Source organism: Peromyscus californicus, unplaced genomic scaffold, assembly GCF_007827085.1.
Source record: "Peromyscus californicus insignis strain IS unplaced genomic scaffold, ASM782708v3 Scaffold_21__1_contigs__length_65335640, whole genome shotgun sequence".
NCBI classification, from domain to species: domain Eukaryota; kingdom Metazoa; phylum Chordata; class Mammalia; order Rodentia; family Cricetidae; genus Peromyscus; species Peromyscus californicus.
The window spans coordinates 27574952-27601758 of record NW_026294514.1 but is presented as its reverse complement, the minus strand read 5'-3'; the positions used below and the strand labels follow the sequence as shown (position 1 = coordinate 27601758).

General features: G+C 42.6%; 2 protein-coding genes and 1 non-coding gene across 5 annotated transcripts in view; 1 reads left to right on the top strand and 2 right to left on the bottom strand.

The window, feature by feature from the left end:
- Positions 1-8: 8 nt before the first annotated feature.
- On the bottom strand, positions 9-20652 carry Cnot9 (CCR4-NOT transcription complex subunit 9). The gene is made up of 8 exons (XM_052749860.1): positions 20238-20652; positions 13770-13949; positions 11977-12092; positions 9617-9726; positions 8580-8689; positions 4080-4178; positions 3500-3591; positions 9-2218 (listed from the first exon to the last, which is right to left on the bottom strand). The coding sequence occupies exons 1-8, from the start codon at positions 20259-20261 to the stop codon at positions 2050-2052; spliced, it is 900 nt and encodes a 299-aa protein (XP_052605820.1). The 5' UTR covers positions 20262-20652; the 3' UTR covers positions 9-2049.
- On the bottom strand, positions 9805-9935 carry LOC128118090 (small nucleolar RNA SNORA36 family). The gene has a single exon (XR_008221010.1). It is a non-coding gene; the product is annotated as a small nucleolar RNA SNORA36 family (small nucleolar RNA).
- Positions 20653-20868: 216 nt separating the features above from the next.
- Positions 20869-26807, top strand: part of Usp37 (ubiquitin specific peptidase 37) — a 69788-nt gene continuing 63849 nt past the window's right edge. For all 3 annotated transcript variants that reach the window (XM_052749856.1, XM_052749857.1, XM_052749855.1), the window contains exons 1-2: positions 20869-21042; positions 26477-26621. The gene's annotated coding sequence lies outside the window, so the exon portion shown is untranslated. The remainder of the gene's footprint in view (positions 21043-26476; positions 26622-26807) is intronic.

The following is a 26807-nucleotide window of genomic DNA, read 5'->3' as shown; positions in this document are numbered from 1 at the left end:
GAAAAAAATTTAAAAAAACAGAGCATGTTTTATTTTAATCCTGTTGAGGGAGAGAGATGGAAAACACATAATAAGGGGAGGGGTGTCTATATAATACATACAACATCAGGACCAACCACAGGGAATGAGACCCATTACACCCCTCCCCATCCAACTCCTATGCAGGTTCCAAGGCCAGCTGAGGTCAGATGGGACGTGAATTAAGACACAATTGGCACAGTAACATGGCCAATGCACCAAAAGATGGAGAGAATGTCCCAGGGAGCAAGGCCCCAGGCCTCAGCTGCTCCCCCCAGTGGAGAGGAATGCAAAACTTTGGCTCAGCAGGAAGGCAGATTTCAAAAATCAGGGTACCCTAGTTAAACTTTTCAGATCACAAACTGGAGTGAGTCAAAACATCTATTAAGTTGATGTTGTTTCGGCTTTCTCTAAAGTGTCTTTCCTCTTCAGGCCTGAGGCCAGGTTCTCTTCTTCAATTGGGAAGGCAGGGGAATAAGTGCTTATTCTATCCTTCCTAAGTCTAGGCAACTTAATTCCTACTTTCTTGGCTCTAGAGACAGAAGCCAACTAACAAGGCCGGCTCCCTTAGTGAAAGTCGGCTTGAAGAGCCCTTGGGTTGGCTCAAATGCCTCTACAAAGGTTTCTTTGAGCATCCATCCCTTTATAGAACTTCCTCAAACTCGTTACAGACATCTTCAAGTGTGTGAGACATGGCTGAAGACTTCATCTCTCTCTAGAGCTGGATCAATATCCCATCTTTGGAGATGAGGAGGAGAGAGCAAGAGCAAGCGCTGACATGGGAACGGTCACAGAACGAAAGGCAGTTGACAATCGATTATAGATTCAAGCCCATGGAGACGGAAGGGAACTCCGACACATTATCAACAAGTAAACAACAGTTAGTGGCAACCCTGTAGTTTCCATAGCCCAAAGAAAATCTGTTAAAGGGGGAGAGGAGACTGAGCCAGCAGAGTCCAGCCATTCATCTTAAATCTGAAGAAACTCATTCAGCTAATACTGTTTCAAGTATAATCACGAGGAGAAATGGCGCTGTTGAAACTCACACCGGGAGAATGAGATCACAGAGCCTACGACCGGGATCCAGGTGCTTGCCTCCCTTGAGAAGATACCCAGAAATCATCTTTGAAGACCTGATCTGAAGACTGCCATCCCTCCTGCCCCAGTACGATACTCTTCCAGGAAAGCTGGGTAAATTAAGACATCCGCTTAAAGTTTAAGTGGTTAAAAGAAAGGGAAAGAAACACTGAGTTTGGAAAGCTAGCAGCTAGAGCCAGAACCAAGGTTAAGGTCCTCACGGCAGCCAGGCTTGGAAGTGAAAGGACGGGAGCAGAGGGCAACAGGTTGAGAGCTCCTGCTTATTCTTGGCTTTCCTCTTCCCCTGCCTCCCAGTCCGCCCAACAGCCTGATGCAGCTATCTGTCTGCCAGAGGGGATACAATGCCCAGACCAACTTTTTATTGAGCTTATGCAGCTAACAGACTTGTAAACAGTGCCAATTGACAAAGTTTTGCTGAAAACTACAGCTTGTGTCCATTAAACACACCTCTCTCTTGAGATTAAAAACAAAAACCCAAAGTAAACAAATACTGAGAGAGAGAGAGAATCAAGAGACACATCTTGAGTCTTCCAGGAAGGCAAAGTAAAAAAAGCCACACGGCTTGGTCCCAGGCGCTCCCCATGCCTAGAGCGTTACTCCTATGACCATGTCTCCTCCACCAGTGGCTAGGTAGAGGTTCAGGAGCAGGGTCGTCTTGGGCATGCTGCAAATACAGCATTTGCTGGTGTTGACACCCTCCTGGGGCTGTGGCGGCAGACTGCTGTGTCAGGAGCACAATTCCTGGGAGCAGCAGGGGGATCCAGGACCTCCAGTCAGCCCACACACCTCAGCGGGGTACCTTGCCCCTTTTCTCCAGTGCGGTTCAGCGTTGAGGTTGTCTATTCCCAGTCGGCAATAAAACCTGAGCTGTTTTCCTCACAGGTTCCACCCCTGCTCCCCAACTTAGGGGAGCAGTGGGAGGGAAAGGGAGGATCACTGAGGAGGCAGGGGGATTCCCCGGGGATCGGTGACCTGGCCCTCTTGCAGGTTCTTTACCAGCTGTGCAAGCCAGCGTTTCGTGGTGGTGTCATCTTTTAGCACCTGGGCAAAGGTTGTGTCCTTCAGCTGGTCAGGGAGGCATTGTCTGAGTGCTTCACGTGCCCTACATCAGAAACAAACAAACCAACCAGGGAGACAACAAATAAACCCACATTTGGGGGCTTAGAAGAGCCCCTTTCTTAGATATAAATACACAACTCCCTAGGTTCTATGCTTTGTCAAGTTAATCAAGAATCTACTAGAATTCCTTAAAGCAAGTGTTATGCATAGGTTCAGAAACACCTAGAATGTGTAGTCAACAAATATTTCCAGCATATTCCAATGGAGAATTTCATGCAAAAGGAAAACAGAATAAAATGGTGCAAGTTTACTTCAGTCCAAATGTTGTTCTGATTTATTATAATAAATACTATCAAAATGCCATTAGACATAGCTTATGGTAAATGAAATTATTTTAAAATCTTTACACTGACAGCAGACATGGCCTCATTTGTATGGTAAATCAATAGATTTTAAATCTATACTAACATCAGTTATATCTTTAAGAGAAATGCTTCAGCTTGTATTTGAAAACCTTACAAAGAGATGAATAATAAAAACTATGGTGGCATTAATATCTAGAAGCCTGAAAAGGCAAATGTCAACTGCACAGAAGGCTGTTCTGAACAGTTACAGCTCTTATACTCACACAGGTAGAATTTCTAATAAGTATATTGTAAACTTGGGGGAAAACAGGAATCACCAAAAACCAGGACAAAATGATCAAAGACTAGCTAGTGCTTGAACAACCCCAGTGGCTGAAGACTGAGTTCACTTTAATCAAGCTCCCTGATCCCTAGGAACTCAAAGTATTCCATTATGTGGCTTGGCAGAATCTGAGTATGTAGCTTTCAGCATAAATTATGGATTAACAGGACAAAAGGTCAAACATTTCTGAAGTGCATCACATCTACAAAGTGCATGACTCTGGCAGAGATCTTGAATGCACCAAGAAAAAGTAATAAGCTCAATGCCTTACAGGAAGCAGAGAACTACAAGCCTAAGTAAAGAGCCCCTGGGCTACAGAACTTTCCAAGAGATCTCTGGAAGTTACTTATCTTTCTGATTATTTGGAGCAGTCATAGAAAGCCCAAACCACATGATATGGCCTCCCTTGAAATTGTCTGGGCTGTCTGGAATTTCAGGATAGGACAGAGTTACAATGGGAAGATCTAACTAGTGGGTATTTAAAGTTAGAACTTTAGATTTAATAGGAACTTAGGTTTGTCTTAGATGAACCAGAGTTACATTCTTTCTAATCCTCAAGACACAGGACCCGAGTCACGAGACTGGAATCCACTTATAAGACTATTTTCCTAAATTCTTAAGTCCTGTAAATCTTTACCTGGGATTATCTGAGAGTCGAAGGTAACATCTTACTACATGCTTCAGTAGACGGGCAGACGGTTCTTTGGAGAGCTGCAGGACCATTTTACCCTGTTTTACCCAAAACAAGAGTGGGGGAGAAAACACAAAATAATTCTAATTGACACCAGAGATCAGATCATCTAAGAACCATTATAGAAGTTTCCAATATTTGTATTATTTTTTTCCTTTTTGAGACAGGGTCTATGTGGCCTTGGCTAACCTAGCACTCACTATATAGATGAAGATGGACTCAAACTCACAGAGGTCCGCCTACCTCTGCCTCTGGAGTCTGGGATTAAAGGTGCTCACTCACTTTTATGCCAGCTAGCATTTGTGAGACAGGGCATTACTTCTTCACCTGGCTGGTGTGGAACTCATGCTGGCCTCAAGCCTGCAGTGATCCTCTTGCCTCTCTCTGCCTTATAAATCCTGGGATGACACATGTACCACCATGGCCACAATAGTTATTTCAAGTTAGAAGGCTAAGTTTTCAGCCACTTAAAAAGAGACTACGTTATGTGATCAGAAGTAAGTTGCAGAGACAGTAAAGAACTTACCAAGATCATGGCAACATGGGAAAAACGCTCATATGTCTGACAAATATAGGCCAAACCAGTGTCATCCAAGAGGATCTTCTGGAGGATAAATGTGGCAACCTGGAGTAAAAAGAACAAATACTATTGTACTGAACAATTATTGTATGTCAGGATTTTTTTCTAAAGGCTATTTAAAGGCCTTATTTTTCTTATTGAACTCATTAAATATATACCATTATTCTCATTTTACGTAAAAAGGAAAGCCCTAGACAATCATCAGGAGGATTGTGTAAAATTTGAGGACAGCCTGGGGTACTTAGTGAGTACCACAAACCAGCTTGAAACGAGCTTAAAACAAAAAACCCACAAAAACCAATGATTCCTCCCTAAACCTCCTAATTTAAACAAGATAATCATTTTGGGGAAAAGTTTTGAGACAAGGTCTTACTCTGTAGCCATGGCTACCTAGCTTCAAACTCATAGCAATGCCCTTGCCTTAGGCAAGAGCACAATGTTTGCTTGCAGATAATTAGGATGATGATTATCTTTCTTTCGTGCCATTAGAAGTATTATTGTTTTACTGAGGTATATCACTGTGATGGGCCAAATAATATGCCTCAAAGGTAGCCAAGTCTTAATTGTCACACCCTGAGAGTGTTGTTTCGTATGTAAAAAATGGTCTTTGCAGATATAATTAGGGATCTTTTTGTTTGTTTGTTTTCAAGACAGGTTTCTCTGTGTATTTTGGTACCTGTCCTGGATCTCGCTCTGTAGACCAGACTGGCCTCGAACTCAGAGATCCACCTGGCTCTGCATCCCCAGTGCTGGGATTAAAGGCATGCACCATGGATGGCCGCCTGGCATAATTAGGGATCTTGAGCTGGAGAGATTACCCACACAGGTCCTAAGAATCACTAGCATCATTCTAAGAGATAGAGAGAGAGATTTAACCACAAAGGAGAAGGAAATACAAGACAATGAGATGTGAACAAGTTCCACTGCTTGCTCTGTATAGAGAAGGGAACCATGTGTAATGAAACACAAGGAATGCAATTCTAGAAGCAAAAAAAAAAAAGGGGGGAGGCATGTAAAGGGACTTTCCTCTACAGCCTCTAGAGGAATCACGGCTCTGCACTACATGGCTTGATTTCAACTTATCGAAACTAATCTGTGGCTTCTAGAACTAAGAATAAATTTATGAATTAAGCCACCATTTAATTTTGCTAATTTGTCATGGCAGCAATAGGAAACTAACACAAACATACACAGCAAAGAGCAAATTCACTAACAGAGTGTCACTTGGTGAGTTTTTAGCCTGTATACCATATCTGCAAACCACAACAGCTTAAAACACAGAACATTCCCAGCAACTCAGAATTTTAGCATTGCCTTCTATCTTTCCCAGGTAACATCCGTCCTTTAGAGGTAGTCAGTAAACCAGTACTCCAAGGCACCAATAGTTATAAAGCAGGCTAAAGTTCAGTTGAGTGCATAACGCCTAGTTCCTGAATAGTTACGTTATATATTTACCCAGCAGTATTTAAACCAACCAACCAACCAACCAGGGGCCAGTGAGATGACCCCGTGGGTAAGGACACTTGCCACCAAGCCCAAGAGCCTGAGTTTAAAACCCAAAACCGACATGTTGGAATTGCGGAGAAGCCATCCCCACAAGTTGTTCTCTAACCTTCACACGTGTGCTGTGGGCATGCGCACACACACACACATAAAAACATTAACCAACCAACCAACCAACCAACCCATCCACTTGACTAAATCTTACCACCCTGGAAAAGCACTCAGTAATAGGTCTAGAATTAGGCCTGCACATCTATAGGCATTAATTTTTTATTTATGTGCATATTTGTCTGTATATGTCCATGTACGGGTGCAAGTCTGTGCAGAAGCCAAAGAGAGGGTCATATGTCTGTCACTCTTGGCTTATTCTTTCCAGGCAGGGTCTCTACCTGAACCTGGGGCTTGTGTTTTCCTCTAGGCTGGAAGCCAGCAAGCCCTCGTGACTCTCCTATCTCTATTTGCTCAGAGCTGGGGTATAAGTGTGCACAGGATGTCCAGCTTGATATATGGGCACTGGAATTTGAACATGATTGTGCAGCAAGTGCTCTCAACTACTAAGCTATTTCTCCAGCCCCATATTAAAAAAAAGATTTGTCTATTTTATATGTATGGTTATTTTGCCTTCATCTATGTCTTACAACATGTGCATGCAGTGCTCACAGAGGACAGAAGAGGGCATCAGACCCACTGGGACTGGAATTAAAGGTGGTTGTGAGCTACTCTGGGTAATGGGTATCGAACCTGAGTCCTCTGCAAAAATAGCCAGTGCTCTTAACCACTGACCCATCTCTCCAGCCCCACCTCTGTATTTTAAAAATACTTCCCAGGTTATTATATCATTCATAATAGGCTTGACCAAGAACCTTTATTTCAGTGCGCACCTACTACTCAGTTCTGACCTCCAAGGGCATCTGCACACATGCAGTACACACAGACAGATGTATGCAGGGACACAAAGACACAGACACACACACTATCTCAACTCTCATCCCTAAAAAAAACCTCAGAAAATGATTATAAGAAAAAATAGACATAAACGTTAGATAATATAGTATAACTGAAGTTGGCGAAACAAGAGGCTAGAACAATAAAAAGAACAATATAAAAAGCAAGCCACCTACAAAAGGAAAGAGAGACTTTAACTTTACTACAACATTCAATGTCAAAACACAAAAGGGTTTTGGCAACAGAATTTTCAGAAGGAAAAATGAGGTGAGAATTTTACACAGTCGTGCTCTTGCTGAAGTTCAAGTACACACCCCTCACTTCATATGACAGAAAACCAGAGGGATAGATTTGGCATAAAGATGCCTCAGTGGAGCAAATTTTGCTGTATCAGCTTATAAGGATCCAAGTCTGGCTGGGTGGTGGTGGCACATGGCTTTAATCCCAGCACTCAGGAGGCAGAGACAGGCAACTCTCTGAGTTCAAGGCCAGCCTGGGCTACAGACTGAGTTCCAGGACAGCTAGGGCTGTTACCCAGAGAAATCCTGTCTCAAAAACCAAAACAAAATGAACAAACAATAAACAAAAGACCCAAGTTTGGATCCCTATCACCCAAGTAAAAGCTGATGTGACATCATATCTGCAACCCTAGACTGGCTGGTAGCCCCTCTAGCAGAAACAGTGAGCTCTATGTTTCTGTCTCAAAGACTGGTGGAGAAAGTAATGAAGACATCTGACAGTGATCATTAGCCTCCACATGGAGATCTTCAGGCAAGCACACATACAAAGGAATTAACTATCAATCAGATATTGTTCTGAAAGGTCTGGAGCTTTTATGTCTGTCTTTTGAGACAGTGTCTTGTTATCACCTCAGTCTGGTCTTGAACTTGTAATCTTTCTGCCTCAGCTTCCATGGTTTGTGGTTTTTAATGATGATCTAATAATAATTTTTATACGAAAGAGGAAAAAATACAGGGACCCCAGAGACTGCTCAACCAACAAAAGCAGTAGTGTGTGTACTGACTAGTTTTATGTCAACTCAACACAAGCTAGAGTCATCTGAGAGGAGGGAAACTCAACTGAAAAGTGCTTCCATAAGATTGGGTTGGCAAACCTGTAGACCATTTTCTTAGTGATTGTTGTGGGAGGGCCCACAACACCATATCCATCTTTTTTTCTTATGCTTACAATCATTTTCCTTTCTTTTCTGGGGTTGGAGTGGAGAGGATAAGGGAAGAAAGAGTGTGTGTGTGTGTGTGTGTGTGTGAGAGAGAGAGAGAGAGAGAGAGAGAGAGAGAGAGAGAGAGAGTGTGTGTGTGTGTGTGTGTGTGTGTATGAATTTATGTGCACTCTATGTGTACACGTGTCTTTTGAGGCCATAAGAGGACTGGTGGTCTTGGGTGCTTTAAGAGAGCAAGTTGAACAAGCTACATGGAGCAAGCCCGTAAGCAGCACCCCTCCATGACTTCTGCATCAGTGCTTGCTTGACTTTCCGCTCTAACTTCCCTGGATACTGGACTACAAGCTGTAAAATGAAATAAACCCTTTCACCCCCAAGCTGCTTCCTGTCATAGTATATCATCACAGCAATAGAAACTTTAACTAAGATACCATGTAAGCCTGATGACCCGTTTGACTCCCAGAACCCACGTAAAAAGCCAGATTTAGTGGCAAGCATTCGTAATCCCGGCACTCCTATAGTGAGATGGGAAAGAGAGACAGGAGAACTGTCCAGAAGCTGGTGGACCAGCTCACAGCAGTAGAAATAAGAGAGGCCCTTGCCCAACAAGGAGGAAAGTGAGAACCATCTCCCCAAAGTTGTCCTTTATCTCCACGTGTGCCAAGGCACAGTCACTCACACTCACACAAATAAATACATTTTAAGAGAAAAGACATTTTTGAAGGTAAAAAATCTGGGGAGGCAGAAAATGAGTCTTGAGCCACAATGCAGCAGCTCCAGAACCAAAACAATGTTGACTCTCACTTAAAATCATATACCGTTTTAGAAAGTTCACTTCCAGATTCCATAATGCGCAAACACAAAGGGATGATTTCTGTTGTCAATAAAAAGTTGATTACTTCTTGTTCGTCTGTTTTAACCAAGGCCCCTAAAGAAAATATGGACAAACAAAATTATTTTAGAGGAACAAATTCTAATCATTTACTCTACACTGTTCATCAAAACAAGTTAAAGAATTAAAGTAATTTGATACACAGACTGTAGTTTCTGTGTCAGGCAATCAGTTCTGTATCCATCTGAACAAAAAACAACAGTCAGCTGCAGAGTCACCCGTGTAATCCCAATATTGGGAAGGCTAAGGCAGGAAGATGTTGAGTTCAAGGCCAGCCTGGGCAACTTACTGAGATGTTGTGTCAAAATTTAAAAAATAAAAATAAAGCAAGTGGGGAAAGTGCTCAGTGTTAAAAACACTAGCCTAGTACAAGGCTCTGAGTTATTTAACTAAGATCATTCAACTTAGTTAAAATCAAGTTATTCTTTACTCCCTCTATAATTTGATGCTAAAATCAGATCTTGATTATTGATCCTCACAGTTGTTACTAGCAACACTGAGAACGGTGCTTGGTAAGTTTGCATGCACTTATAGTAAATCAGATGATGTGAAAGACAAAAAATAAAAAATGAGTAAGCTGTAAGAAGCTGAACAAAACACACAACTTAGATCACTACTGCCTGTAAGAATTTCAAGCTTACAAAATGTCCCTAATCACTTACCTAGGCTGTCGGTGCAGTTCAGTTGGTAGAGTGCCTGCCTAACATGCACAAAAACCTGGGTTCAGTCCCCAGCAGGGCATTAAGAATGGTGATGTATGCCTAAAATCCCAGCATTTGGAGGTGGAGGTTAGAGGATCAAAAATTAAAAAATTCAAGAGTATCCTCAGCTAGATAGTGAGCCTGAAGTTAGCATATGGTACATGAGACCGTCACACACACACACACACACACACACACACACACACACACACACACACACACACCCCAAAAAAAAAAAAAAAACCAAACCCAAAAACCTTACCAATAACTCCGAGGCTGGTGAGCCGAAGATATTCAAAGGGACGAGTTTTGCTGACTGTGTGCAAAAAGGGGTACAAAAATAGTGGGATGTGTGCTGCAAGAAAAGCTGACCTGAAAGAAAAACAACCACATTTAGAACCCAGAGTGGATTTCTTTTTTTTTTTAAAACTTTTTAAAAATGTTATTTATTTGTGTAGACTAGAAGTATATGAATAGAGTAATACTCTCTATTCAGTCATTCCCCCAAGTCAATTTCAATGTCCCAAAGTTTAATTAACAGAACAGGGAAGCTGCCCTGAACTGAACTCAACACTTTGGAGCAGAGTAGATTTCTAAACATCAAATTTCTAAGCCTGAAACAATACGTGTGACAGAGTAAGGCAAGCTTTAGAAAAGAATTTTATTGGCTTTTAGTCTTGACCAGTGTTCTGAAATGTGTAATTTTGTACCCTAGGAGACATGTGTCAATGTTTGGAGATACATTTGTCAGAAATAAGAAATGTTGAGGGGCCGGGCGGTGGCGGCGCACGCCTTTAATCCAAGCACTTGGGAGGCAGAGGCAGAGGCAGGTGGATCTCTGAGTTCGAGGTCAGCCTGGTCTACAGAGTGAGATCCAGGACAGGCACCAAAACTACACAGAGAAACCCTGTCTTGAAAAACAAAAACAAAAAACCAAACAAACAAAAAAAGAAATGTTGAGGGCTACTTAGCATACAGTTACAGAGGCCAGAGATGTCTACTGTTTAGAATACCTCTTGCCCTCATCCACACATCAGACATACTCAGCTCTGGGTGTTAATGTGTAACATCCATTCAGGCTAGGGTGATTAAAGCAACACAATACCTCCAGTCCCCACTAAATACCTTAAAAACTCATTAACTCAAAAATACGATAGTTTAAAAGAGCATGTCATAAATGATAAAGCCAATGTGCCGTTGCACATCTAGATAGAATCCTAGCACTCAGGGGCCTGCCTAAATTAGGAGAGTCATGAGTTTGGGGCCAGCCTGGAGATACTGTCTCCAAAAGAGAAGAGAAGAGAGAAGAAGAGAGAAGAGGCTACATTAGTGAAGAGATTCTTCCAGGAGCCTGGAAAGATGGCTCTCTGTGGTGAAGAGTATTTGTTGGGACCTGAGTTCAGTTTCCAACACCCATTTTGGTTATTTTACAACTGCTTCTGGTAAATACAGTTGCAGGGGGATCTGATGTTTTCTAGTCTCTGTAAGCACCCAAACAAGAGTGGTAGGCAGGTACGTGTTTGCCCTCTAGCATGCGCGCACACAGCATGCTAATGCCAGGTGTGGTGGTACATATCTTTAATTCTAGAACTTGAGAGGTAGAGACAGGTGAGATCTCTTTGAGTTCAAGGACAGCCAGGACTGTTATACAGAGAAACTGTTTCAAAAAAAGAAAAAAAGAGAGATCCTTTTAGATCAAACTTCACTGATGTAAGATTCTGATTTAAATGAACATAAAATAATTACTTAATTTTGTTTTTTTTGGAACAGGGCCTCACTCTGTAGCAAGCCTCTTGTCTTAGCCTCCTGAGTGCTGGATTACAGCTATGAATCATCACGTCAAGCTTAAATCTCTGGATTCATATTTGGGATTGAATCACTGTCAGAAAATATTTTTAAGGTAACTAAGCAAAATCTTTCCTCTTAGGTCACAGCAAGTCACTAAATTAGTTGATTTGCTTATGTTTCTTGCTATTTTGAAAACTGTTTCTATGATGCCGAAAGTATGGAATTGTATTCTACTTTATTTTAAAACATTACACTTTCTTCAAATCTGTAACTAAACCAGAAACTAAAAATAGTTATCAAACTTAATGGCATAGAAATATGTACGTCAAAGAAAAACAAGAAAACAGTAGGTATGGTGGTATACAACCACAATCCCAGCACTTGACAGAGACAGTAGGCTTAAGAGTTGGAGGCCGCCGGGCGGTGGTGGCGCACGCCTTTAATCCCAGCACTTGGGAGGCAGAGGCAGGCGGATCTCTGTGAGTTCGAGGCCAGCCTGGTCTACAGCGCGAGATCCAGGAAAGGCGCAAAGCTACACAGAGAAACCCTGTCTCGAAAAACCAAAAAAAAAAAAAAAAAAAAAAAAAAAAAAAAAAAGAGTTGGAGGCCAGTCTCAGCCAGAAAAACAAAAGCAAAAACAAACAACCCTAACCACAAATACCCACAAGGAACTCCAAAACCAACTGATAAATTTGAAAAAAAGGAAGAGTTCTGAAGACTCCTATCCACACACCACACTGCATGCCTTTCTCTGATCACTCAGCAAGGGTATCTAAGCTCCTATGAAACAATCATCCACCCCCATCAACTTATCAATGCGCGCACAACACTTACCTGGTCTCCGGGTGGGAGGCCACACACTGCAGCAAGGCTAAAGCATTGCAAACTCTGTTGGACTGGTGTGCTGTCAAGGTTGGAGGGTTGATAGATGGGTAAATATTTACAATTTCCTGAAAAATTCCAAGAATCCAGAGAGCAATTAACCACACAATTATTACCACAATGTCACAGCACAGTAAGTTTAAAAGACGACTTTAATTCCTGCAGAAATGGAATTATCCTTTCATCACAAGCATACTGGACTAACTAGGCAAGACCTTCCCCCATGTGACTCTGGGACTACTGCTATGAAAACAACTGGGTCCCCTACACTTCCTCCTAGATTTTGCAGCTAATCTTTATTTTATTGTATTTTATGTGTGTTGGTGTTTTGTCTGCATGTATGTCTGTGCATCATGTGTATACAGTGCCCACAGAGATCAGAAAGAGGGTGTCAGATGCCCTAGAACTGGAGTTATAGCTGGTTGTAAGTCAAAATGCAGGTGCTGGGGATCAAATCCAGGACCTTTGGAAGAGCAGCCAGTGTTCTTTACCACTGAGCCATCTCTCCAGTCCCTGTAGCAGTCTTTCAATTGAGGGACCCTTACATAACTTTTAGAGTTGTATTCTACTCTATAATGATGAGACCTATGTGGACTACAATTCTGTTTACTTTAGCTGCAAATCCTTCCATAACACTTACAGATTCTTGGCTATATGTGTCAGGAATGGCATATGAATTTACTGAACAAATTTGAAAGATTATTAGTAATTTGGGGAGGAACTTTATAGGATGATTATTCTACTACCTTGGTACTTTGGGATTGTTCCCTTTTAGTTTGTGTTCCACCTATCACCACTCTGGCCTGACTCAAATTTCAGTTATTTATTCTTGGTCTTACTCGTTTGTTTGTGTGGTGTGTGTGCACATCATAGCACATGCGTGGAAGTCAGAGGACAGCCTGCAGGATCCAGATCTTCCTTGTCCCGTGTTGGTCCCAGGGATCAAACTCAGGTTGTCAGGCTTGGCGGCAACCGATCGCCTTTACCCAGGAAGTCACCTTACCAGATGCAGTTGTTTATTTTATTTTTTTGTTTTTCAAGACAGGGTTTCTCTGTGTAGCTTTGCGCCTTTCCTGGACTCACTTGGTAGCCCAGGCTGGCCTCGAACTCACAGAGATCCGCCTGGCTCTGCCTCCCAAGTGCTGGGATTAAAGGCGTGCGCCACCACCGCCCGGCTAGCTGTTTATTTTTTAAAAACACAGATACCCACCTTTAATTCGATAGCTGCTACACCTTTATCTCAACATTTTCTTTCCTTAGACCATATCTATGGTCCTTATACTATCTCTAAGTTCTTCCCTGCTATACAGATCTATCCTGTTGTACTTCTAAAGGCTGTTTCTCAACACAGTTCTTAGATTCACCTGTTAAACACAGATTTTAAAGCCTACCTCTCAGACCAACTAAATTCAACCTCCAAAATAATACATTTTAACAAATACCTCCAACTTTTAAAAAACTGACTCTTGCCAGGCAGTGGTAGCGCATGCCTTTAATCCTAGCACTCAGGAGGCAGAGGCAGGCGGAGCTCTGTGAGTTTGAGGCCAGCCTGGTCTACAGAGCAAGTTCCAGGACAGCCAAGGCTACAAAGAGAAACTCTGTCTCAACAAATAAACAAACAAAAACAAAACAGATATTTAAACAATCATTCTTCTAAAGTCTTCAAAACTCGTTTGAGCCAAGAAGAGAAAACCACGCAAGTGTGACAAACATGAGTAAATCCCTACTTGTGGACACACACCCACCTGTAAAAGTGCTGCAATAGTACCAAATGAATGCCACAGCATGGGTGCAAGGTCAGGGACAGACTCTCGCTTCTTGCTTAGCTCTAGCAAAGCATTTTCCCTCGTCTCAGGACTGGACAGTTCATTGATCCACTGATAGATCTTCTCTCTGTCCACTTGTGCCAGTGCAGTAGGCACAGGCTTCAGGGGAGAACAAGAAAACATGTGTCAATTTATTACAATTAAACCAAGGCTTATCCTGCAGTAGTGCTTTAGAAAAATGTATTTTTCTAAATAATAGGAGCTTTACTAAACACAATATTTGATGCAAAGTAACTCAATCTGTTTGACAGTTAATGAGCCCACGTTTAGGAGTTTATGTTATAGGTGTATTTGGGCTGTACTGAAAATATATCAGTATGCTTACTATTATGATGTTTTAAGGCAGAAAACTAACAGCTATCAATAAGAGATGACTTAAATATATCTTGGTGCATCTTTATATTGGAATATTATGTAGCCCTTTATGAAAAGACATAGCTCAATACGGACCATACTACATAAAAAATAAAAGTATGCAAAACACATTGCTGCAAAAAGAAAGGATACATGTTTAGGTCATTAGATCACCTTAAAAAAAAAAAAACTAATAATGGTGGAAACACAGGGTACATTTTAGCTTTAAATTCTTTGCCTAGTTCTCATAGAAAAAGTCCTATAACAATAACTAAAAGACTCAAAAGAACTAGATCAGCAATATAGTATCTATCCTGGTTAATACTCTTTCCAGTCAGCTTTCTCCCAAATCTTGTCATACATACATCACCACAGTAAACTCCAGGAACTGCTCCTCCTCTTGCACTAAGAATACAAGCCTGAAACTTGTATTCAGCACCCTTGTACCTCAACTGGCCTGAAAGTCACCATATAGCATGTTATCACACTTGTGTACCAAGTCCTGCCCTCATATATCCCCTTCCCAGAGTTGATGTGGTGCCAGCAGAGAGTGCCTCGGCCAGTGCCCTAGGCACCCTTAAGACCAATGCCTCAAAAGACACGGTCACCTCCTCCAGCAACACCTCCACAGTCAGCGGTGGAGGTTGCAGTTTCCACATAACTCTGCTCTAGAACCTCTTCAAATGGGTGGAAATGAGACCCTCCCAGGCACGAGCTTCAGTTCCGCAGCCATTCTAGCAGCAGAAGGGTACGTGTGTCTAAGCAACACAGAAGGGAGCAAGATCCCCTGGAACTGGAGTTACAAATGGCTGTGAGCTGCCATGCTAGTGTTGGAAACTGAACCTGGGTCCCTGGAAGAGCAGAAAATGCTCTTAACTGCTGAGCCATCTCCCTAGTCCCCACATAGTCTTATTGTTAGGCACTATTTTATACTATCTATTCTTATCATTTAAAAAATTTTATCTTATTTTACTTATGTGTATGTAGGTGTCCAGAGGCCGGAAAGGGCATCCCTCAGAGCTGGGATTACAGGCAGTTTGAGCCACCCAATGTGAATGATGGGAATCAAACTTCAGTCCTCTGTAAGAACAGTACAAATTTGCAGTTGCTGAAGCATTTCTTTAGACTTCTCAACTTCATTTCATAGACAAGACAGCTAAGGCATAGAGAAGTTACTTAAATTTAGATGGCAACAGGCTCATGCCTATAATCTCAACACTCTGGAGGCAGAAACAGGTAGATAGATCTCTGTGAATTTGAGGTGCCTGGTCTATGCAGCAGGTTCCAGGCTACCTAGAATTATGTAATGAGACTATCTCAAAACAACTGTAACACAAGTAGTCCGGCAACAGAGGACTCTTAACTTCTTTGCTAATGCTGCTTCTTATCTGCCTGAAAGTCAGATCTGATTAAAAACAATGTTCTTTCTTTTTTAGAGTTACAGGTGTATGCCACCAGCACACAGCCTGAAGATGACTTTTAATAAAGCATTGATTTAGACATATAATTAATATGTAAAAGTTTCAAACAAACATTATTATGCTTAGTTCAACAGATCCCAAAGAAAACTTAGTATCAAGAAAAATGTCATTGATGTTAGGAGAAATTCTCTAGTTATGAAATTACATAGCACTTAATAAACATTTTTTTTTTTCGAGACAGGGTTTCTCTGTGTAGTTTTGGTGCATGTCTTGGAACTCACTCTGTAGACCAGGCTGGCCTCGAACTCAGAGATCCGCCTGGCTCTGCTTCCCAAGTGCTGGGATTAAAGGCATGCGCCACTACTGCCGGGCTTATAAATGATTTTAAATAAACATTTATGTGTAAACTGTAAAAGTCATTTTCCTCCTCTGGTGAATTGAAAACGTGGTGTTGAGTCTCTTCAAGAGAAAACAGCTTCCTGTTTAAGGGCCAGCACAGCTCACTGTCTTCCCAGTACGACAGTGAGTGAAGGAAAGAATGGGGTTAGACTGGACAGATTACCTCTCAAACTCAGGTGGCTCAACATGGGGCTTTCATTTAACTCCCTGTGCAGGCCACGCTTGCCTTGAACTCACAGCAATCCTTCTGCCTCGTCCTCTTGTACGCTAGGATTATAGGCTGACTACATTTGACAACGTGTACCTTTGAGTATTAACATAAAGAAATATGATCTAAAAAACTTTAAAAATCACACTGAAAGTAGTAACTGTCCTTATGAGGACTCCATTTTTAAATTTTTTGTTTGTAAGTTAGGGTTTCATTATATAGACCAGATTGGCCTGGAATTTGTGGTGATCTTTCTTGATCTGTCTCCCAAGTCTTGGGGTTACAGGTTTGTGTCAGCTTCAAAGTGACTTTAAAAAAATTCAAAGTAGGCCCAGTGAGGTGACTCAGCTGGTTAAGGGTGCTTGCCATCAAGCCTGAGGCTCTGAGTTTCTTTCATCCCCACGACTCAACATGGTAGGATAGAACTGACTTCTACAAGTGTCTGTCTGTCTGTCTGTCTCTCTCTGTATGTGCCTGTCTGTCTTTCTCTCACAACTAAACAAATAAACGAAAGTGAACCAGTAAAGAGAAGCTAGATTCTTTGCCCTAAGTTTAAATAGGAGGTTTGGCAGCAGTGAACCAATTTTATTGAGTACATTCCTGCCAAAGAGTAGGGCATCTGGGAGTCAACCAGTTTAAACACAAAGATAATAAAATGGGCTGGGAAAATGGCTCAGTATGTGCCTACAGCTCGTCATGAGGACCCGAGTTTGGATCCCCAGCATCCATACAAAAGCTAGCTAGACATGAAGACACAGCACCTTAGATCCCCCGAACTCACAGGGGAAAGGTTTGTCGGTCAGCTAGTCTAACTGAAATGGGAAGCTTCAGGTTCAGTGAGAGACCCTCTCTCAAAAAGGAAAAAGGGGGCTGGAAAGATGGCTCAGCAGTTAAGAGCACTTGGTGCTCTTATAGAGGACCTGGGTTCAAGAACCTACATGGTAACTCACAGTCATGTGTAATTCCAGTTACATACACGCAGTCAAAACATTCACACACATAAAATAAAATCTAAAAAAAGGAAAAGAAAAACAGACACAAGGTGGTGTCAGGGAAAATGGCTCAGTCAGTACAGCCTTGTCTCCAAGACCCACATAAAAAGGCCTGCAAGTGTGGTTGCCCAAAATCCTAGCACCCAGGAAGCAGAGAAAGACATCTGACACTGAACTCTGGCCGCCGCACATGCATCAATAGGCAACTCATGTGCATATGAACACACACACACACACACACACACACACACACACACACACACACACAGAGTAATTCAAGTGTTCAGAGATGCTAAAATTGTCAGTAGAAATCAATGACGACCTTATATTAAAGGTGTATCTAATGCCTCTCCCAAAGTTTACTTTGGCTGTTTCATGAACAAATAGCAATTACAGAAGACTCAATGTCATACTTCCACTAATCTAAGTAACCCCTGGGGTCTATAGAAAAGTAGTATTACTTTATTAAAACAGAAAGAAGTCATTTAGCTAGTATATGAACCCAGCCAACGACCAACTACTTAGTTTTTCCATTCACTTAGTGTGTGTATGTGCCATGGTGCATGCGTGAAAGGGAGAGAACAACGTGTGAGAGTTTTCCTCTTTTCCAACCACATCACACGGGTTCTGGAGACGAACGCAGGTCACCAGGCTTGGAGGCAAAGCATCTTTATCTTCTGACCCACCAACCGATCTTACTAGCTATAGTTTTTCTCACATCATTAGGTTCTACTTTTTTACATAGTGTGTGTGGTATATGTACAATTGCATGGCAGAGGTGTGCACAGAGACCTCCTTAAGTCATTCTTGGCCATATTCCTTTGAGGCAGGGTCTTTTACTGAACCTGGTGCTAGGCTGGTAGTCGGCAACCCCTAGTGATTCTTCTGTCTCTGGGGTGGCAGGCATGAAGTCATAGCTGGCTTTTTATGTGAGTGCTGGGGATTTGACCTCAGGGTCTCACTCTTGAGCAGCAAGTGCTCTTACCCGCTCAGCCATCCATCTCCCTTTATCCCTTTACATTTACTAATTTTGCAAATAACCCTTCACTGTTTCTGTCCACAATATATAGAAAAAACAAATTTTGTTTTGAGAATAACGAAGACATAAGAATATATTCCATAATGACAAGAGCACACTATATTATATTTCAACTACCTCATTGTCCTTTAATAGTACTTCCTATCTCCCTAACTAAAGGGATGGTTTCCTTGCTATATATTAAAAAAGAGATAGACCCTATCTCCCCCAGAGGAACAACTTCCAAAGTTGACTCTGGTCTCCACACATGCACACCCACAATATGAACACATACACGTAAGATTTCTTTATTAAGAATAAACCAAGTGTCTCTTCAAAAGACTTAGGTTATTGTGGGGATTGCTGCATGCACTCTTCCTTTCAATTTCTAGTAAATGGTATTTTTTTTTTTTTTTGCACAGATCAAAATAACACAAGCAGGTTGGACTATGGGAATAAGGGATTGTGAAGGAATTGGCTCAAAGTTTTATGCTTCAGTCTCGTCACTAACCAAACATCCTAAAGTTGTCCGAGCTGCCATTTGGGTCAAATAGCGTAACAAATGTTCAAGTTTTTAAATTTATGTACAGCACTGTAAATTGAAGAAATACATATTGAGAACTTTTTTTTTCTTTTTGGTTTTTCGAGAGAGGGTTTCTCTGTGTAGCTATGGCTATCCTGAATTTGCTATGTAGACCAGGCTGGCCTCAAACTCAGATTCGCCTGCTTCCCAAGTGCTGGGATTAAAGGCGTGTACTACCACCGCCCAGCTTGAAAGTGTTCTTTTGTTTTCTCGAGACAGGGTTCTCTGTGTAGCTTTGGAGCCTGTCCTGGAACTCGCTCTGTAGACCAGGCTGGCCTTGAACTCACAGAGATCCGCCTGCCTCTGCCTCCCGAGTGCTGGGATTAAAGGCGTGAGCCACCACTGCTGTCCGAAGTGTTTTTAAACTATCCTGCTTCCCATATGGTTGTGAATGGCTATTCAGTCAGCATTAGTTAAGTGCTTACCTTACAGTAGTAATGTCCTAGTAGGGGGGAAACCAAGTAAAGGGTTCCCCCTCGAGAGGGAGACGGACAACACACAAGTTAAAAAATAAATTTAAAAAAATCCAGTAATTACACACTGGGAAATCAATACTCAAGAGAAAATATTGGGGTTACAAGCTACTGTGAACATGGTCAGAAAAAGATACTCTAAGGCAGATTTGTGTATATGTATGGAGGCAGTCCTAAGGACAACAACAGGTAAAGAAAATGGAGACTGCGTCCTGCAGAGGAAAAAGGCATGTACTTTTGGCCGGAGCTTAAGGAGCAAGTGACGGAAACCAAGCCCATAAACGTGACTATGGACCACATCATACAAGGCTTACAGGCCGCGGAGTCTACTTTCTCTAAATGTAACCGAAAGCCATAGCATGGCTTCAGGGAGGTATAAAACGTATTATAATAATAATCAGCTTTGCTTGTTAAAAGATAAAACGAGACGTGCGAGGAAGGCTTTAAACGCAGAGAACTCTACAATCAGATGCAATCATCCTGAACTTCGGGTCTCTGGCCTTCTACATGCAAAGCAAGCGGACTGAGCTAGAAGCCATTTCCTTCCCACTGAGCTGTGCCTAGGCAAGGAGTTCCAGGAGCACGGAACCAGAGCGAGCGACCGTGGAACGATCCTCATCCCCGCCGACGCCCGGCACACAACCGGCGTCCAGAAACTGACGGGGAGCGCAAATGAATCAAATGAATAGCGCGCTGGGGCCGAGCGGGGCCACGGGACCAGGCCTCGGCTCCGGAAGAGACCGCGAGAGGCCGCGCGCGAGGCCGGGAGGGGAGACGGAGACGGCGGGGATAGCTGGGGGGTCCCGACTCCGCCAGGGTCAGAGCGCGGTGCGGAGCCTCCGGGACCTCGCGGCTCCGGGCAGAAGCAGCCGGACGCGGGGCCCGGCTCTGGGAGCTCGGCAGCAGGCTGAGACTTGGCATCCGGGCGCAACCACTCACCGCCGCCGTGGCCAGGCTGTGCATGTTGGGAGCGGCCGCCGTTCTCCTCCTTCCGCCGGACGCGCCGGACCCGCGTCCCAGCTTCAGCAACTGTGCAGCCCGCGATGAAGAGCCGCCATCCGCCTCCGGCTCGCTCCTCCCCCTTCGCTAGCCCTCTGACCTCTCACCTCTGACCCTCCACCCACACAGCCCTTTCCCGCCTCCTGGCCCTCGGCCTAGCTAGAAGTCCCAGAGTATATTCGTTGACACTTCGGATTCAGGATCAAAATGACGTCTGCAACCTACTGGTCCTCGTATTCCCCTGGCATCGCAGGTATATCCCCAGAGGAGCGTGAACTCTGACTTTCCTCCTAAGGCCAGAGAAGGGCGGGAAAAGGCCGGCGGTGTTGGAAGGACACGAACTGCGCATGCTCAACCAGGCTGAGCGAGCGGAAAATGGTGGGCGGGCCCAAGTCGGTAAAATGGAGAGTGCGCATGTGTACTACAGTACCGTCACGGCAGGGGCCGGAGCGCCCGGGTTAGGGGCCGGGCTTGGTGAGGGGCGGATCGAATGCCTTGGGGGGCGGGGCTTGAGCGCTGACGCGCACGCTCCCGGACTGGCTGCGTCGAGGGTGCGTGCGTGCGTACGTGTTTGCGTGTAGTCACAGTTCCCGCCATCAGCGGGTTTAGGTGTGTAGGAGAGAGCACGGCCTCGCTGTGTAGGGCCAGGGGAGCCCCCTTCCTGCGGAGCCCCTCGGCTCCTCCCCCTCCGCGGCAACTCTGTGCTTCCGGCAGGCTCGTCCGGGGCTGGGACCCTCCGGCACAGGTAAGGCGGGCCGGGACAGCTTCTGAATTGAGCCGTTTTCCCCGGCTTCACCCACACCCCCCCCCCCGTGCGGTCCGCCCACTCGGCGGCCACTCCGGAGTTCGCCCGGCTGCTACTCAGCCTGCCCCGGGTCCCTGGACGCTTCCTGAGCTTTACAGGTGCCCCCGTTCGAGTGTTTGCCCTCCACTTTCCCTCCCCTTCGACGCGGTCCGTATTGTCACTCGCTTTCCGCATCCTAAACCTGGCCCCCGTGCACTAGGGTTGTGGTGGTCTCGGCTTGCCTCCTAGCAAGGCCTGCTGTCTTTCCAGGTGACTTCCGTTGCCACATACCCTTCAGACTTTGGATGCCATGGTCATTCGCCCTCTTGGCCATTCTTTACTTTCCTCCTCCTCTTAAACAGTGCTCGCCAGAAGTCAGGGAGTGTAATTCTTGCCGTGCATTTGATTGCTTCCCGTATCTCGTCACACCGACGATGTCCAATTTGCCAATTTTAAACCGAGATCTGGTGAAAAAATGGCAACTGGTAATAAAGTTCCATGTCTTTGGAGAGTTGTACTGTAGTGGTTTGGGGGTATTCTTTTGGCGAGTTACAGTACCTGATGAGTCTCTAGCTGAAAGAGATAATCTAAGAGAACATTGAGGAAGCATTTGGGTTTAATGGGTTAGAATTTAGAGGAGGATCCTGGGCCAGACCTATAGATGCGTGTGTGTTTGTATGTTATGTGTGTCATTTGCATTGTTAAAATTTGGAACCATGCAAATGCATGACATTGCCTAAAGTACAGTGCTAGAAAAGGGTGCGTCGGTGGCACTGAGATGCTTCACGTTTAATGGCGGACGAAGGGACTAAAGAGATGAAAGAATGGCCTTGCGTTCTGACAAAGGTAACTGAGGCACTGAAAAACTCAGTGACAGGCAGAATCAGTTGTCTTGGTGAGAAATTTTGGCAGGGTATAATGATTTGGTTTCGGGCTGGGATTCTCTTCAGTTGCCCTTCCATTCCTCTCTAAGCTTTAAATTCCACTATATGATGATAACGTGTGAATTTTTAATTTCAGCTCCATATTCAAATAGACGGCTGTCTGCTTAACATCTCAACTTGATTTCCGCACCCCCCTTAGGAATTTCAAATATAACACCTCTAAAACTAGAGGGTTTTTTTTTTTTGTTTGTTTGTTTGTTTTGTTTTTGGAGACAGTTTCTCTGTGTCGCTCTAGCTGTCCTGGAACTAGCACTGTAGAACAGGCCAGCCTCAAACTCACAGAGATCCTCCTGACTCTGCCTCCCGAGTGCTGGGATTAAAGGCATGGGCTAAAACCAGAGTCTCGATCTTTTTCTCTGTACTCAAATTCTCACCTTTCCATGTCTGTTTCCATAAGTGGCATGTCCACTTTCATGTGACATGTCTGTTTGTTCAGTTACACTGGGTAGAAGCTTCAGAGGCATTTTTGATTTCTTCATCCTGTGTGTTCATATCCTCTCCAAGTCCTGTTTTATTTGCAGTGTATGTCTTGCATCTCTTTCTGACCATCTTCACTTTTACTTTTCTAGTTCAAACCGCAGTTCTTTTTCATGTGGACTTGATCTCTCTGGCTCCTATTCTGGCCTGTAAAATAGTAATAAGAGTTCTCACCTTAGTGAATTGTTATGAGTGCTAGAAACTTGGTAAAGCATTGACACACAAAAACTTACAAGTAAGAATTAATTGATATTGTAATTATGAGTTAAACATCTACTTTCCTATCGGATCTTCCTGGTTTTTTTGTTTGTTTTTGTTGTTGTTTGTGTTTTTTTTCTCTTGTTTTCTATGCTCCTCCATTCATTCAAAAATAACATATAATTTCTTTGCTTGAAATCCTTCTGTGACTTTCCCATTGCTAAGGTGCTTATTACTTTAAGATAAAATTTAAAATCCTGTTCTGGGGATATGGTTCAGTTGCTTGCCTAGGATGACGACTTCCTGGGTTTGAGCTCCAGCATCATATAAAGCTGGCAGAGACAGGAGAATCAGGAACTCAAGGTCCTCCTCAGAGGCACCAGCCTAGGCTGGGGGGGGCAGTGGTGGGGGAGAGTCTACATAACCTGGTTCTTGCCTACTTTGTTAGCTTCATCTTCTGACCTCTTTCTTTCTCTTTTCTGTATCTCTTTTTTTTTTTTTTTAAGAATTTTTTTTAAACTTTATTTTATGTGCATTGGTGTGCATTTTTTTTTATTTTATGTGCATTGGTGTGAAGGTATCAGGAATTACAGTCAATTGTGAATTGCTATGTGGGTGCTGGGAATTGAACCCGGGTCCTCTGAAAGAGCAGCCAGTGCTCTTCACCGCTGGGCCACCTCTCCAGCCCCCCCCCCCCCTTTCTCTTAACTAACCTTCAGCCATACTGGTTTAGTTTGTGTTGACATACACCATTTCTAGCTTAGGGCTTTTGCACACTCTACTTTGTCTGGATTGTTCCAGCGCTACCGTCCTTCAATCAACTATGCCTTAATTTTCAGCTTAAGCAATGCTTTCTTAGTGAAGCCTTCTCTTGATTTTTTTCTCCTCTACTCTCTTATCCAGGTTAGATAAAAGCTACTTTAGGCAGAACCCAGTCCTGCAAATGTAACTGATCTCTTACACACACACACACACACACACACACACACACACACACACACACACACACAACGTAAAAAAAAAATGAAAATAAAGCGACTCACTTTCGTTTTCATTTCTCAAGAATTGGATAAATGAATCAAATTGGAAATTGCCGTAAACTTATAAAGGTGTAGGATGCTGTCTTTTGAAAGCATAAGTTTTCTGATAATCTTTCAGCAGACACTTCATTCTGCAAAGGAAAACAGATGGGAATGTGGCTCAGCTGTAGGGTGCTTGCTTAGCATGCTGGAAACCTGGACTCTAGCCATAGAGTTTTTAAAATGAGCAGGGGACAAAGAGCAACACAGGGTCTCCAGTTTAGGATATTTTTACTTACTCCTGTGTTATCAAATCATTCTCGGTTTTGTTGGTTTGTTTTTTCTTTCGGTTCTTTTGAGACAAGGTTTCTCTGTGTAGCTTTGATGCTTGTCCTGGAACTCGCTTTCCAGACCAGCTTGGTCTGGAACTCACAGAGATCCACCTGTCTCTGCCTCCTGAGTGCTGGGATTAAAGATGTGTGCCAATCCTCCACCCCCGCCAAATCATCCAGATTTTAGACAGTCTAATGTTAATAAATCTTTTCTTTTGTAGATTAGAGATAAATCTTTAGATCAGATTTCTTCTTTCCATTATGACAGTAACTTCATCTTATTTGTATATCAGTCTTATGGACTTAAAAAAAATCGTATTATTGGTGTGGTGTCCATGTGGATTGGGTGCATGTGTACCGTTGCATGTGTGTTGAGATGGTTAGAGGATACCTTTCAATAGTCAATTCACTCTTTTCACTGTTGGATTCAGGGATTGAACTCATGCCATAGGCTTGGGCAGCTAGTGCCTTTACCTGCTGGGCCATTCCTACAGGCTCTGGTTTATGATTTTTTTTTGTTGTTGTTATGAAAGAAGGTCATTGAGAATCAGAGTGGTTTATATATTTTACCAACAGATTAAATTGAAACTAAGATGAGGTTTCTACAAATATATAAAACAGTTCTTGGTAGGTAAGGAAGTCAATATTAAAATTTAATAACATGTTTTAGGACTTAAAGAGTTTATACTGAAAACAATAAAAATATAAAGTGTATAGATGTCAAAATTTTATTTTCCAATTCGTAGTGAGCAAGTAAAAATGTTTATAATGGAGTTAATAGTATTAGTAGCACGTGTTTAGCACTTACTGTTTATTTTGCTGTAATATACCAGAAATGTACCTAAGTTCTTGTGCCTGATTAGGGAGAAGGCTGTGAAAACACCTAGCTTGTACTTAAGTTCCTAAAGGGGGGAAATGGTTCTTTAGAAACATTATTGTATAAAAGGATTCATTGATAAAATCCTTTGAGAATGGTGACTGGGAAGTGACTCATACAATTCATTGATGAGGAAAAAAAGGCAGGGAAAAGGTTTTGGGTTTGTGCATAGCTTTGTCTCTTGGTGACTCTATATTAATTTCTTTTTTAAAAGATTTGTTTACTTTTATGTGTGTTTCTCCTGCACGTATGTATGTATGTATACCACATCTATGCCTGTTGCTTGTGGAGGTGAGAAGAGAATATCTCGCCCAGAACTGGAGTTGTGGGTGGTTATGAGCCATCATGTGGGTGCTGGGAATCAAGACCAGGTCCTGTGCAAAAGCAACAAGTGATCTTGACTACTGAGCCATCTCTCTAGCCCCCTGCATCTATTTCTTAATCTCTGAAAGCCTCAGTTTCCTTTATCTGTAAGATACAGTGATAAACCTTGTCCTCTAAAATTATTACTATTAAATGAAAGTGTTTGATAGTTAGCACTGTGCTTAGTAAATGTATAAAACTTACTGGATAGGGTGATGTTTTAAAGAAATGAGTTTTTGAATTAATTAACTTACTTATTTTGAGACAGGCTGTTATATGTAGCCCAGGCTGGCATTGAAACTCACTATGTAGGTGAAGATGAACCTTGAACTGCTTCCACCTCCCAAGTGTTAGGATAGAGGCACACCAGTTAATCCTTTGCTAATGATGAAATCCAAGGTTTTGTGCATGCTGGCAAGCACCGTACCAAGGGAGCTACACCCCTGTCCCAAAGTGATGAGTTTCTGAATTAGAGAATTAGTACTTTTGAAAAGATTGGGTGATGAATAGGTGAGAAGGAGCTTAGAGCTGATGTTAAGACTTCTTGCCTGAATGATGATGGAAAGGATCAACATAGGGAAATCAAGGAACAGTAGCTGGTCTTGTACTGTGTCATTTTCACATTTGTGTCTCCAGCTACAGTGTCTTCTAACTAGAGTAAATCAGTGGATCCTTTTTTTCTAAATGAACGGGTGAGTTAAAAGTTGATATTGTTGTATTCAAGTTTGTGGTAGGATTTCAGAGAAAGTTAGGTTTAGAGGGACTTGAAATTAAGAAAGAATTTTTTGTTATTTTTTTAAGAACTTTCTGAAAGGTAAATGAAGATCGCCTTTTCCCAGCTTTAAAAACTACAGATCAACGTAACTGACAAGCCCTCTTTTAGACCGTTATGATGTAACAATGTTTCTAAAGTCAACAAAGGATGTACTTTCTCACTGCTTAGTTTCAAAATCTAATAGCAATAAATAAGAGCAAGACATAGGGTGATGGACTTGCAGGCTCTTGGTACAGTTCCTCATTCTCCACTGCAGTCACATCCCTGTTTTGTGAGGGATGAATGTGTTGCACTTTAAGTATTTTCAGTAAGAGTGGTCTTTAAATGAATCTTTTTTACATACATTATTCATTTTTTTGTTTTAATTTCATATGTTGGAATTTTTTAAAGCACACTTATATTTTCTTTAGCTGAATTGATGACTCCTGGAGGGACCACTGGTAGAGCTGAAGAATATGAATAATTTCTCAAGAAAAGTACATTGCTTTTGGCACAAGAAGCAGAATAAAGGTGAATTATTATTACGTGAAATTTTTCAGTAAAAGTCACTGAAAAGTAAGTATTGTTTTTGTTTTGGTTCTGTGTTTCCAGGATTATGCAAATAGACAATAATTGACAGTTTTTTATGCTTACTGTGTAATTATACATTTATGTTTTAGCATGATTTCTTTACCAAAGAATGCCTGATAGGTGTGCATTTAAGTAAATGAATGAAAAAAAGACAAATAGCTTGCAATATGA